This window comes from Schistocerca gregaria, chromosome 8, assembly GCF_023897955.1.
Source record: "Schistocerca gregaria isolate iqSchGreg1 chromosome 8, iqSchGreg1.2, whole genome shotgun sequence".
NCBI classification, from domain to species: Eukaryota; Metazoa; Arthropoda; class Insecta; order Orthoptera; family Acrididae; genus Schistocerca; species Schistocerca gregaria.
In genome coordinates, this window is record NC_064927.1 from 157,598,175 (window position 1) to 157,613,391 (window position 15,217).

The following is a 15,217-nucleotide window of genomic DNA, read 5'->3' on the forward strand; positions in this document are numbered from 1 at the left end:
AACAGCTTTTATTAACTTTTTGGAAAATCTGTTCCCTGTTAAGGACGCCTGATGCGCCTATACTCCCAGGAAGCATACGGAAGATGCGTAATCGCTGTAGGCGATTAACAATGAGCTAGGCGACGTACAGCCTACAGATGCTCTTGCCGTGCCGAAAGGAGGTTTAAAAAAGAAAAAAGCTTTACACGTCAGCCGTTGTTATAGATTCTTTACCGACTGACATAATATTTTATGTAAGCCAAATCAGGATACTTGCCTTTAATATTGAATAATTCCATTTTAAAAACATTAACATTAAAATACAACTAGGCACAGTTATCGTATTGCCTTTGAGGGATGTAAGCTACAAATACTATTCAACGATAAAGTAACGTATCCGTACTTGAATAAATTTGACACTTGCGCATCATGTTTGTTGCACCGCTGTAGTCTGCCACGCTAGATTTTTATATAGGCAAGACTGCACTGAAACCTCTGTAGAAAAGATGGACCAAGCTAGGTGTTTCATTTATTCTTATAGACGCAGTTTATAATTTCCTTGGTCCAGTGTTCCATGAGTGATTAATCTTTTGTGGCTTGAAGTTAATGTAGTATGCAAAGGGAGAAGCGAACGGAGCACAACAGTCACGGAACGAGAAAGTAGCGTGAGTGTTTCAAATCCAACGACCTTCCCGACCCTATCTTTTAAACGCAGGGGCCGCTCTCTGGATAGTGTGGAGGATTGATACGACAGAGAAAGAGACAGCTACAGACAGGAATGAGAAAGGTAGAACGGGATGGAGAGATTTTGGTTGGTCACTTCCAAACTCAACGAATTCATCCCCCTTCTCCCGCCTTCCCGTTTAGGACAGAGAAGTCTTTTCGCTAGCAGTGATCTTTTCCAAACACTTCTTGCTGAACTGTGTAAATTAGCTGACGTGCACACAAGCTTATTTTTGTCTGGTAAGGGGAGAGATTTGCCGTTTTCAATTGCGTTTACTTCATCTCAGTTACGATAGCGACGCAGATTGCGGTGTTATCACATTTCATACGGAGTTTTAGACTCGCTAAAAGTCTCGTAGGCTTTCCTTTCCGCAATGATACTTCTCTGCTGTGTCATCACTGTTTTACAGTAGTGAATGGTAAATAATAGAAAAGCATATTTTCCATGTGCACCTATGAGGAATACGAGAGAGTGATATTTTTCTTTCACCGCTGATGGTTATCTCAGTTCCTCCCCAGACGAGAACTTGTTTGAACCTTGAACAGCTGCATGTTAGAAGACCACTCACTGCTGTTGTAGCATCCTTATTGTAACTGTAAATATGCATGTCGAACCAGTTAACTTTGTCTTGAGCGATAAATTCACCATAGAGCGCAGGCTTTCACGGCCAAGTATTTGCGTTACTGCTGATATTTATTTCAAGGGCATAAGGCCGTGATGCGAAGCACAGTTCTCTGCCTAACGATTCGTCTTCCAATGTTGAAGACACGACCAGAGGTTATAACGACTCAGAAAGTAATCACAGTTCTAATAAGGTCAGAAAGTCGAACTGTTTATATGTAAGCACACAAACGTCCGTTCGTGACGCATAAATCAGGTGTAGCAGATTATGCACTGGAACCAGGGAACCACCTAATTCGTTTCTCTGACATACTGGTTTCAGCAAGAGCTAATAATTACTTAGCTAGGATGTACACAGAGGACATAAAAATTTAAAAACACACAAAAATCTTTAAAGGAGAAGAATTAAAATTAGACACTTGTCGGTCATAGTGATAAATAGAACACACAGCATCGACTCTTCCCCAAGACACTTTCCAACATCTGTTTGTTGATAAGTCGGTATTTCTTTCTGCGACATTGGATTATTGTTCACTGGGGAGTGATTTAGTTAATTCCAATAACTGACGCAACAGGCAGAGTTGCTCACGTAAGGGTGGAAAGCAAAAGGAAAGAGAGATGGCTAACTGGTAATAATATACTTTCATTTTCAGCAACCTTCTGCCAAGATAATAAACAGAGCTTTCAACAGGACTTTTATTTTACTGACAGATGTTTGTGATATTTTACTGAACTTATTTTAAAAATGGGTGAAGTGTGTCTTTCTCTGTTTTATTTAATGATTGCCACTTGAAGTTGGGCGAGGCTTTTACAGATAACGTGGAGTACTCTCGATTTATCACAAGCCAGGAGAGGCAGAACTTTATTTTCGTACGAAGTTGGTTCATTTAAATGTAATCAGATTGCATATTTCAGGGCGCCAGTGGGATTTTCTTTTGGTATATCAGGATAGCTATATATTAGACTTCAAACAGGAATGTTTACCCGGAGAGAAAAACCTTTAAACTTTTTGGATACGGAGACTCGTGCAATAAAACTCAGTTATCCACTGAAACAGCAAAAGCGTAACAACTGGAAATACCTGCCCGTTGGTCTTTCATTTCTTTCTTTTGTTTATAAAGTAGATTTTTAAAATTTCACCGTTTTCAATAGTTAATGTAGTTGTGACTGTCCAAGAGCATCAAGCGTTTAATGAAGAAATGAATAAGTAACTGGAAGATGCTTGGTAGTGTTAGACCTAATTACAGCGGTGCTTGATTATTGAGATGGGATTGCACAAAAATTCTTGAGTAGACATGACTAACCAACATGATTTCATAGCCGCACAAAGCTCCGAAGTACAAGCGATTTAACTTAAAAAATGGCAAGCTATGTCGTGCTGGCACTGGATCCGTCAGTTTAGATGCATATGTGGCAGCTTTAACAAAGAAGCAAGAAAAAAATTATATATATATATATATATATATATATATATATATATATATATATATATATATATATATATAAAGTTGACAAACCAGAATAACTCGAAAAAAATAAGCTTCACACGAAAAATGTGTAGAATGCAAAGTTGATTATTTTCGAGGGGAACATCTTCTGGCTCTAAAATCAGCCCTCCACCCCAGCCCCCCTGGGGGTGAGACGTGAGGCAACTTTAAAATTTCAAATGTGAACCTCCATTTTTTTATTGCAGAATCAGATTCTACACGGAAAAACTACGTACATTTTGTCTCAAAACATAGTTTTTTCGCAGATTGGGATAAGTTTCGTTTGAGTCAACATTTGTAAAACTAATTCCTTTCTCTCAAACCCCTCCCTATTTACGAAGTAAATAAGTATTTTTTATTTACCGTGACCATTTTCCACCCAAAAATGAGAACATGGATTTTCTTGAATTACAGCTCCAACTACCAAGAATGAAAACAAATGTTTAAGACAAAATGTGCGTAGTTTATGTAGAATCTGATTATGCAATAAAAATTGGGGATTCCCATTTGAAATTTTAAAGTTGCCTCCCGTCCCACCCCCAGGGGCTGGGATGGCGGGCTAATTTTAGCACCAGCAGATGTCCCCCTTGAAAATAATCAACTTTGGATTCTCCACATTTTTTCGCGTGAAGCTCATTTTTCGAGTTATTCTGGTTTGTCAACTTAAAATTTATGAGATAGAAATCACTCTCACAGTAGCCTGTAAGAAAGCCTTAGGCTTCTGTTTATGGATGTTAAGGATGACGATAAGAACAAGAGATTCTAAAGCGTGCCTTACCTGATAATCATTTGATGGTGTTTTATGTTGTCGACCAACTGTTGATACATTTCGTCAGGTGGATATATACTTCGAGACATGGTCGTGATTGAGGACCCACACCGTTCTCCAACCACCAAAGACGATGGGGACGCCGGCGATACCTGCACACGAGTGGTCCCCGGAATACCCTCCCCAATGTCCGCTGCGGTGGCGGCGAGCCTGTCGTTGAGGACGGCGAGCTCCGCGGCCACCTGCAGCATCAGCGCTATGAGGGAGCCGTCCACCAGCACCGTGGTCTCGGAGACGGTCCAGCCGAAGGCCAGCTGCAGGCAGTACAGCGTCTCGTAGGCCGGCGAGGCCCGCGTGTCGAGCGGCAGCCACAGCGGGATCACCAGGTCCCTGCTGGCGCGGGACGCGCTCCCGGCCGCCACGATCCTGATGATGGGGGCCACGCTCCAGTAGGCCGAGTTCATCCGGTAAGTCACCTGCAAAAGGCGGCGCATTCTCGCAGAGCGCTAAGAATAGTGCTAGCAGTTTAATCACCGTAACAATACACTAGAATGTACAGATCATCCAAACAACCTCGAATGTAGCAACGGTACATAACTGCGAGAACTACTGTGCAGTCAGCTGAAAGGTGCATGCATCGAAGTTGCTGCCAAGAATAATATACAGAAGAACGGAAAAGAAAATTGAGGATCCATTAGAAGACTATCAGTTTGGATTTCGGGTAGGTAAGAGCACCGCTTTCGGCGGTATAAAATGGTGCAAGACGCTGGAAATTTGGAGGAAACTATGAGTGTGCTATAGGGCAAAACGGATAATTACACTATCGTATAAAGACAAGACGTTGTTTCCAGAATCTCGAAAAGTTCTTGACCGATTTACTTTAGACTCTTTCATGATACTCTCACAAGCAATTGGACGTATTCAAGTACAGAGATATGTAAACGGACAGAATACGGCGCTGCGGTCGGAATGGCCTATACAAGACAAGTGTCTGGCGTAGTTGTTAGATCGGTTACTGCTAGTGCAATGGCAGGTTATCAGGATTCAAATGAATTTGAACGCGGTGTTGTAGGCGGTGCACGAGCGATTGGACAAAGCATTTCCGAGGTAGCGATGAAGTGGGGATTTTTCCGTGCGACCGTTTCACGTGTGTGCCGCTAATATCAGGAATACGGTAAAACATCAAATCTCCGACATCACTGCGGCCGGAAAAAGATCCTGCAATAACGGGACCAACGACGACTGAACAAAATCGTTCAGGGTGACAGAAGTGCCACCCTTCTGCAATTTTCTGCAGATTTCACTACTGGATGGTCAACAGAAGTCAGCGTGTGAACCATTCAACGAAACATAATCGATATGGGTTTTCGAAGCCGAAAACCTACTCGTGTACCCTTGATGACTGCACGACACAAAGCTTTACACCTCGCCTCGGCCCGTCAACACCGACATTGATGACTAAAAACATGTTGTCTGGTCGGACGCGTCTCGTTCCAATTGTATCGAGTGGACTGACGTGTACGGGTATAGAGAGACGTGTACGGGTATAGAGACAACGCCATGAATCCATGGATCCTGCATGTCAGTAAAACTGTTCAAGGTGGTGGGGGTTCTGTAATGGTGTGAGGCGCATGCAGGTGGAGTGATTTGGACCCCTGATACGTCTAGATACGATTCTAACAGCTGACAAGTACGTAAGAATCCTCTCTGATCACCTGAATCCATTTATGTCCATTATGCTTTCCGACTGACTTGGTCAATTCCGGCAGGACAATGAGACACCTCACACGTCCTGATTGCTACAGGGTGGCTCCAGAAACGCTTTTCTGAGTTTAAACACTTCGCCTGTCCCCCAAAATCCCCGCGTACGAACATTATTGAGCATATCTGGGGTGCCTTGCAACCTTCTGTTCAGTTGAGATTCCACCCCCTCGTACTCTTACCGAATTATGGACAGCCCTGCAGCATTCATGCTCACAATTCCCTCCAACACTAATTCAAACATTAGTCGAGTCCATGCAACGTCGTGTTGCGGCAATTCTGCGTGTTGGCTGAGGCCCTACACGATGTTAGGCAGACTGATGACATTAGAAGTTAAGCCCCATAGTGTTGCTGTTGTTGTGATCTTCAGTCCTGAGACTGGTTTGATGCAGCTCTCCATGCTACTCTATCCTGTACAAGCTTCTTCATCTCTCAGTACCTACTGCAACCTACATCCTTCTGAATATGCTCAGAGTATTCACCTCTTGGTTTCCCTCTACGATTTTTACCCTCCACGCTGCCCTCCAATGGTAAATTTGTGACTCCTTGATGCCTCAGAACATACCCTACCAACCGATCCCTTCTTCTGGTCAAGTTGTGCCACAAACTTCTCTTCTCCCCAATCCTATTCAATACTTCCTCATTAGTTATGTGATCCACCCATCTAATCTTCAGCATTCTTCTGTAGCACCACATTTCGAAAGCTTCTATTCTCTTCTTGTCCAAACTATTTATCGTCCATGTTTCACTTCCATACATGGCTACACTCCATACAAATACTTTCAGAAACGACTTCCTGACACCTAAATCTATACTCGATGTTAACAAATTTCTCTTCTTCAGAAACGGTTTCCTTGCCATTGCCAGTCTACATTTTATATCCTCTCTCCTTTGACCATCATTAGTTATTTTGCTCCCCAAATACCAAAACTCATTTCCTACTCTAATTCCCGCAGTATCACCCGATTTAATTCTACTACATTCCCTTATCCTTGTTTTGCTTTTGTTGATGTTCATCTTATTTCCTCCTTTCAAGACACTGTCCATTCCGTTCAACTGTTCTTCTAGGTCCTTTGCCGTCTCTGACAGAATTACAATGTCATCGGCGAACCTCAGAGTTTTTATTTCTTCTCCATGGATTTTAATTCCTACTTCGAACTTTTCTTTTGTTTCCTTTACTGCTTGCTCAATATACAGATTGAATAACATCGGGGATAGGCTACAACCTTCTCTCACTCCCTTGCCAACCACTGGTTCCCTTTCATGCCCCTCGATTCTTATAACTGCCTTCTGGTTTCTGTATAAAAATAAAACGTTTACCATTGTTTCCAAACATCTCGAAAAGTTCTTAACCAGTTTACTTCAAACCTTTACAGTACTCTGATAAACATTTGTACAGACATAGAGCACGTCTATTTTAATATATATACTGGGTGATACAGAATGAATGTCATGATTTATGAGGTGATTCAACTCATGAAATTAAACCGAAAAAGTCCTCTGAACATGTGGCCCATTTCTTATCGTTACTTAACTGCAGCAGGTTGAAAACTACACAAATCCATCAACGTATATGAAGACAAATGTGAATATTAATTACCGAAATGCTGTGTAGGCACCATCGTGGGCAGAATAATGGTGGGACAGATCACTAATCCATCCTACAAGAGGTCTGGGGGTTCTCGAACAGATAGCAGTAACTGTGGCTTCGCACCGAGGCAACAGCTGCAAGCGTACCCAGTGTGCAGTCGTGGGTTGGGTCGGTAAGCAGTCGTAAGACAGTGTACACACCGTGCTTGAGGATTGTTTAATTGAGAAAATTCATTGTGTGACTGAGTAAGCAGACAATCATTTTGCTGCGCGGGGCAGCCGAGCGGTCAGCGGCGCCTTGTCACGGTTCGCGCGGCTCCCCCTCTCCCCAACCCCGTCGGAGGATCGAGTCCTCCCTCAGGCATGGGTGTGTGTGTGTGTTGTCCTTAGCGTAATATAGTTAAAGTTACATTATGTATTGTGTAAGCTTAGGAACCGACGACCTCAGCTGCTTGGTCCCAAAAGACCTTACCACAATTTTCCAAATTTACAGCAATTTTGTGAATGGTTGGCTGTACACAGAGACGTCGTGCAATACACTTTATTTATAGGTGATGTTACACACAATGGTTTCATGAACACCTGCAATTCTCATAGGTGGGCGATGGGGAACACACAAGACATTAGGGATACAAGAATACAAGTTTGCTTCTCAGTGAACGTCAGGTGTGGTATGACTGACAACCTGTTGATAGTGCCTGTGTTCTTGCCATATCACGTGACAGCCGCAGCATATGCCCATTTCATGATAGAAAACCTACCTGCAGTTTTGGAAGACGTGGCTACAGAGTAACGAAGACTCATGTACCTGTAACATGATGGATCATCGATTCACTGCACTAGAAAACAATCCCAGTATATGAATAACACATTTCCTCAACGTTGGACTTGTCGTACAGGCGCATTAAGTGGCCTGCCAGATCACACTACATAACCCCTTTAGACTTCTATTTATGGGGCTGGTTAAATGGGGATGTTTACATAACGTAGTTGGACACACACAAAGATCTTATTTCTCGTATCACCGATGGTGTTGCTCGCATTAAAGTCTACAGATGAGATGTTTGATGTTCAACGCAACACACTTTCCGAGTCGCTGACAAGTGCACTGAGATGGGTGAGGGACTTTTGAACACATCTTGTAGGGTAAATCAGTCATGACTCCCATCATTATTCTGTCCACCACAGTAACATTGTTAGCAAAAGTCTCGAAAACTTTGTGGCAGATTTACTTCAAGCTTTTGCACGATGCTCTAATAAACCTTTGGACAGACATAGGCTATGTATGGTTTTAATGCACTCATATATATGTAAAATTGAGAAACGTTGTTAGCAAAAATCTAGAAAAGTTCTTGACCGATTTACTTTAAACTTTTGCACGATACTCAAATAAATATTGGTAAAAGCCTTTTTTTTAAACTTTCGTGTTAAAAATCGACTTCGAGAAAGAAAATGCTGTGCTTTGCTGTTCTGGGCTGTGAAAATGGCTTTTTCGCTTCCTTTTTGGCAGTCCATGTTAACTGTGATAGCAGGGGATTTAAACCATTAGACAAATTGTTTCTCTCATGAACACATTTTTTCTCCTTAAATGCAATTGTGTGCACAACAATGTGACGTGTTGTTTTTTCCTCTGCAGTCGTTCTTAACAGCATTTTAGATTACGATAAACAAGGCACAGGGGCAGTCTGCTACATACTGCGTAGTTGATTTGTTACCTCAGTGCTTTCCCCAAAGATATCTGTACGTCGTTTGATCTAGAGTGAGCTTACCCGAGAATATATACATCCTAACGAAAAACATTGTGTAAAGTCAGGCCTTGAGTTACTGTCAATTGTCTATGTGTCTGATGTACGTACGGATATGCTGTTCGGTTTGCACAATTCTCTCTGTGAATAGTTTGTAATTTCTACGCTGCTGTTCGATAATATGTGAACGAGATTTTGTTGATGTGTGCTGCAAAAACTGTTCACATTATTTTTAAATAATCACAGATTAGAGTAAATAAACACTTCCTATCTCACGCACAGAGCGTCGGGGGATGGGAAGGGGGTGGGGGTGGGGGGAAGGAAGGAAGAGATAAGGCGGAGGAGCAGATGTGTACAATACATGTGTCGAACGCGGACGCTGGTGAAGCCGCGGAGAATAGGCTAATACACTGATCAGCCAGACATTATGACCACCCACTTAACAACGGGTATCTCCACCTTTGGCACGGATAACAGCGGCGACGCATCGTGGCGTGGAAGCAATGAGGCCTTGGTAGGTCTCTGGAGGGAGCCGGCACCACATCTGCACACAAGTCATCTAATTCCCGTAAATTCCTGGGAGGGGGACGATGAGCCTTGACGCCGCATTCAGTCACGTCATGGACGTGTCCGATCGGGTTCAGATGTAGTGAGTTGGGGAGCCCGCACATCAGTTGGAACTCTCTACTGTGTTTCTCGAACCTTTCCATCCTCGCCTTGTTACATGACTCATTATCTCGCTGAAAGACGCCATTGGCGTCGGAAAATGTGAATGTCATGAAGGGGTGTATTTGGTCTTCCACCAGTGTAAGATACATCTTTGCCATCATGATGCCTTGCACTACCTCCACTGGAACCATGGATGTTCCCCAGAGCATAATGGAGCTGCCAGCAACTTGTCTCGGTGCTGCAATACATGTGTCAAGGAGCTGTTGCCCTGGAAGATGACGAGTTCACGCCCTACCACTGTGATGATGAAGGAGGTTTCGGGATTTATCAAACTATGCAAAGCTCTGCCACTGTGCTGACGTCCAGTGCCGATCGTCACGTGCCCATTTCAGTCGTAGTTACTGATGTTGTGGTGTTAACATTGGCACGTGCATGGGTTATCGGCTGCGGAGACTCATCCTTAGGAGTGTTCAATGCATTGGGTGCCCAGACACACTTGTGCTCTGCTCAGTCTTAAAGTATAACGTTAGTTCTGTCACAGCTCGTCGACTGTCCTGTTTCACCAGTCTGCTCTGCCTGAGACGTCTGCCATCTGTAATGCGGAGGTTCCCGCCCAACCCCACGATGTCTGGACATGGTTTCACTTTGGTTTCAGCACGCGTTGAAGACACTCACCACAGCACTCCTCGAACACCCGACAAGTCGTGCAGTTTCCGAAATGCTCGTGCCGAGTCTTCGGTACATCACAATCTGCCCTTACTGAAACTCAGGGCCTTCCCCATTCTACACACGGATAGCACTCTCACTGATACTAAATGCATCGTGGGTGAGCCTAACTAGCAGTCATTCCTGAACAGATGACGCTGCTGTAGCCTGGGTGGGTTTATGTCGATAGCATGTAGGTGGTCATAATGTTCTGGCTGATCAGTGTATACGAGGGTTGGAACATTAATAGTGGAAACTGTTTATTTACAGCTCGAACAAAATAGATAAGTGTTTAAAAGTTTTACTGACCTTCAAAGTAGTCACCAGTATTGTTGCAAGCGATGTGGAAGTCGTAGGATACTCTTAGCAATGCCAGTTGTGTTGCCAGTTCGAGCGGCGCTGACTATTGCTAGAAGAATTTATAGCAGTTCTGAAGCGAATGCGGTGAAGTGTTTCCTTCAGTTTAGAAATGGTGTTGAACTCACGAGGGCTTAAGTCAGGGGAGTGTAATAGGTGGTATAGCACTCACATGCTTAAGCATTGTCCTGCAAAATGATGGTCAGGTCCTGCAGAAAGTGTCATCACTTCTGTCTCTGTGATGTTCATTTTTGGAACACAACCTACGACCAGCTTAGAGATACAAGTGATGACACTTTCTGCAGGACCTGACCATCATTTTGCAGGACAATGCTCAAGCACGTACAGTGCAAGCTTACTGATATCTTTGACTGATGGGGCTGCTAAGTTCTATACCACCTATTCCCCTGAATTAAGCCCTCGTGAGTTCAACTCGATTTCTATACTGAAGGAAACACTTCACGGCATTCGCTTCAGAACTACCAGAAATTCGTCGGGCAATAGACTGCGCCGCTCGGTCAACACAACTGGCACTGCTGAGAGTATCCTACGATTTTCACATCACAGGCAACGCGTTATACATAATGCTGTTGTCTACTTTGAAGGTTAGTAAAATTTTGAAACTCGTATCTGTTTTGTACGAGCTGTAAATAAATAGTTGCCACTACTAAAGTTCCAACCCTCGTATATATAGAGTGGACTATATACTGTATATGGCGATAATTCCATCAACTTTGAGCGGCTGCGTAGATGTGATAATCGTATTTTGTATATCGAAGCACGTAGTACACTTTTCATCATTTTGACGTTCGTAACCCGTCACATTCATGGTGTTGCAATTTTAATGTCTAGCAGTATAGAAAAATGTTTACAAGTGCACTTTGTCTCGTTCTCGTAACGATGTTAGATCTGCACCTTTTTGCAATATTATGCGGCTAACGCGCTTGTACGTCGGAAAATGTTTGACGTATACTTTCACGAATATCCTTAGAGGAGCGGTTTCTGCTGAGCATAAGTTACCTGCAGAAATCGATGCAGCCTCGTAGCTGTGACGTGATGACGAGCTCTGCGACCTTGTGTGTCCGGGAATCGTTGACGAGACGCTGCCAGCAGTCGCAGCAGCTCCGTGAGGCGGTGCCCGTCCAGGGAAAAGGAGAACATCTGTACAGTGGAAATCAAACAAGAGGCTGTCACCAAAATGTAAATTACTCGATGACCTCTACGGTTCCACACTCGTGGCTAAACGGTAAGTTAATTGTAACAAGACCTAAGCAAAGTGATGCAGTGATCAATACACCGGACACAATAAGTTATTTTTCATGTCGGATGCCACAGCTACAAATTTATTAAAAGATAATTCCATTTTTCACCTTGGCTTATCACTATCACAGTCATTTATTTCACACAATCATCTGGTTCGCCGATGTACCATTTTGAAATGCTTATCGATAACAATGACGTCTACAGTTTGTCCATATTATATGGACCGTATTGAGAACTGCGACTGTATTGCAACTTCATGAAATAATTTCTACTGTTTCGGTCACCTCCTTACTAATATTTAATTAACACGATGCGTTTCGGCAGCATGCTACCGTCATCAGGTGAATTCCAGTTACATTTTCAAAATGTTTATTTCAAGTGTTATTAGATTCATTTGATGTCTGTGCCAGTTAGGCTATGTATGAAATACAGTAATTTTTGTTGGAAATATATCTGTCTGGGTCACAGAGCACAATGAAAGACACTTCACTTCACATCTTCACATCCACACATACGTCTGCCGTTTAAACATAAAACTGCTGTGGTATACTATAACGAGTACAGAGTTTCATACTCTTCAACAGCTTAAACAATACTGCCGCCTTAGTGGCATACGTGATGTCATTGCATCGTTTAAGGCAAGTACTTAGATTGTTCCTTTAAACAGTTCGAACTAAGTCGTTTCGCAATATGCGCTTTTGCTCCGTGTTGTATGACCTCGTTGTCAGACTACAATCTTTTCACTCTGTCAAGCGAAGCCAATAGCAGACTTGTACATTAACCGGTTCTCAAGAAAAAGTCACTAGACAAAATGGTATTCTCAGTGGAACGAAGTGGTTTGGGTATATTGACTGCCTGATCCAACTAATCTAAAAGTGAATGTTCCTGGAGGATTACAATATATCCCTGACTTGACGGCATGGGTCTCTTGACAACACAACGTAGGATAAATCCTTTCTCCGTTCCATCGCATTAATACTGCTGAACCTTGTCCAGCAGGTTGACAGCGAAATATGAAGGCTACGGCAAATTAATGGATTAATAATAATAATAATAATAATAAATCAATCAAGTGTGAGTAGGAGTCGCCCACCGACGGTTCCATACAAACTGAATTACGTTCATAGACAGTTCATCCATCCTGGGAATCGTGAACCTCGAAGGTTTCTGCCTGTTATCGACATTGCTACAGGCTAGATAATGGTTCCGGTGATTTCAAGACTTTCGAGATCAATTCGAAGATAATTATCCGATTTTTCCCTTAATTGTACTGTGAAAACTTGATTCTTGTGACATTTCATGATACTAGGTCAACGGGAAGTACCTATAGGTCTTGATGACTGACTTTGCAGGTATAAAAATATGTGACATAAATGAAAATATCTTCTGATTGCAATCACTTAGAAACTTAATTTTTTAACCCTCTAGGGACTGTAGACCTTAGTATGTAACATAAATTTCAACTTCAACTTCTAACCGTTCCTGAGAAAAAGTGGTTATAATCGACAGACAGACAGACGGATAACAAACGATAAACAAAAATTGTTCAATACGATGTAATCACAAATTAATATTTTTCTGACTTCTCTTTAGCTTGTACCATAAAATATTGTTTCGTGCCAAATTTCTTGACACTACATCAACGGAATTAACGCTGTTACTTTACGAGTGAATTCACGAGTATCAGAGTGTGTGACATAAATCGCCTTACCTTCTGATTGCAATTACTAAGAAGCTTACATTTTTTATATTGGCAAAGGATTGCAGAATTTAGCACGTGACGCAAACTTGAACTTGATCTATCTAATCTGTTCCTGAGAAAAAGAGAGGCTTCACGGACGGACAGACTGACAGATAGCAAATAACAAAAAATATTTTTTCGTGTGATATGATTACAAATTTACAAATTTCGGAATTTTTCCTTTACTTTTGTTGTGAATCCACGCTTTTTGTTAAACTTCATGATTCCGAATTTTAGGCAGCATATCGTTTCACCTCTGAAGTTCAAAGTATCAAAAGTCTTCTGTTCAATTGTTAGTTTTGTTTGTTAAGTTGATGACTGAGATGATTTCTTCGTAGGATCTGTAGCTCTTCGAAAGCAGCAATGTTTGTGTGTTCTCATACTTTAGTGCTGCATCTTGAGAGACATTAAGTAGTGCTGCAAGGGAATAAATTTTGTAGAGATCGCGAAGTAAACATATAGACAAAGGATCCAAATGAAACTTTGTTTTATGCTTCTGGCTATACCTGACGGTCGGTGTTAGTTGTGTGAGTTGTGTCTATCTTTGCTTCGATTTTCCTGCTTAGGGCTGCATGTTTCTTCCTAGGCCAGCTGCACTAACCGAGCTATCCAAGCACAATCCCTCATAGCTTTACTTCAGCCAGTACCTCACTTCCTACCTTGCAAACTTCATAGGATTTCTGCTGCATACCTTGCAGGACTTGCACTCCTGGTAAAAAGAATATTGTGGAGACATATCGTAGCCCAGCCTGAGAGACTTTTTTCAGAATAAATTTTCACTCTGAAGTGGAAGGTCGTGAGGCCGGGTCGTCAGTCGTACTTGGAAACTCAAATAGTAGGGCACTTGCCCAAGAAAGAGAAAGGCCTCAGCACCGAATTCTGTTCCGGTACAGGTTTAATCTGCCACGAAGTTTCTAGTCAGCACACACTCCACTGCTGACTGAAACTTCGATGCTGAAACAGTTCCACAGCCTGTGGGTAAGCCATGTCTGTGCAGTATCCTTTCCTCCAGGAATGTTAGACCCATAGTGAAGGCATCTTCATTACAAGCTTTTCACTCTGCTGCTAACCACCCTGTATCACGATCCCGCCGGAGGATTCTTTCTTACTCCTGGGTTCTGTAGCCTCCAAAAATCTTGCGGGTTGAAATCATTCCGTTTTGTACCTCTCCTGTTTGACTCTTTAGAAAGTGGACCTATAATTTCGTAAGGAGTGGCTAGTTTCGGCAGTGCGCCATTTTCAAGTTTTATCGGCAAAACCTCTAACGAATACAGTTGCCCTTAAAATGGTTGAAATGACTCTAAGCATTATGGGACGTAACATCTGAGGTCATCAGTCCTCTAGACTTAGAACTAGATACACCTAACTAACCTAAGGACATCACACACATCGATGCCCGAGGCAGGATTCGAACCTGCTACCATAGCAGCGCGGTTCCGGACTGAAGCGCCTAGAACCGCTCGCATCTGCCCTTACCTATGGGTGTTATGCAACCAGTAATTACTTAAAAAACCACGTGTGAAATTTTCACGTTCTCTCGCTCGTTACGTACAAACTATTAGTCCTACAGAAAAAATGAACAAGACCTTTTTATACGAAATTCAATGTTGTTTAATTTTCTACTGGGATAAGTTGTCGCTAGAGGACATAATTTTCGAACCATTTTAGAAAATTGTACAAAAGTGACCTTCAAACATAGTTCTCTTTAATAACTCAAAAACCACGCCTCCAGCTAGAATAAAATTTAATTACATTGAATTTTCTACATAAACGTCCTACTCTTTTTTTTTCTGTAGGAACAGAATA

The 15,217-nt window shown here is 42.4% G+C and overlaps 1 protein-coding gene across 1 annotated transcript in view; it reads right to left on the minus strand.

Moving 5' to 3' along the window:
* The window catches only part of LOC126285085 (odorant receptor 46a-like), an 81,398-nt gene that overhangs the window by 52,658 nt on the left and 13,523 nt on the right, over positions 1-15,217 (minus strand). Inside the window, exons 2-3 of the mRNA XM_049984409.1 lie at positions 11,428-11,568; positions 3,590-4,056 (exon numbers count right to left, since the gene is read on the minus strand). Coding sequence (XP_049840366.1) covers positions 3,590-4,056; positions 11,428-11,568 — 608 coding nt within the window. The remainder of the gene's footprint in view (positions 1-3,589; positions 4,057-11,427; positions 11,569-15,217) is intronic.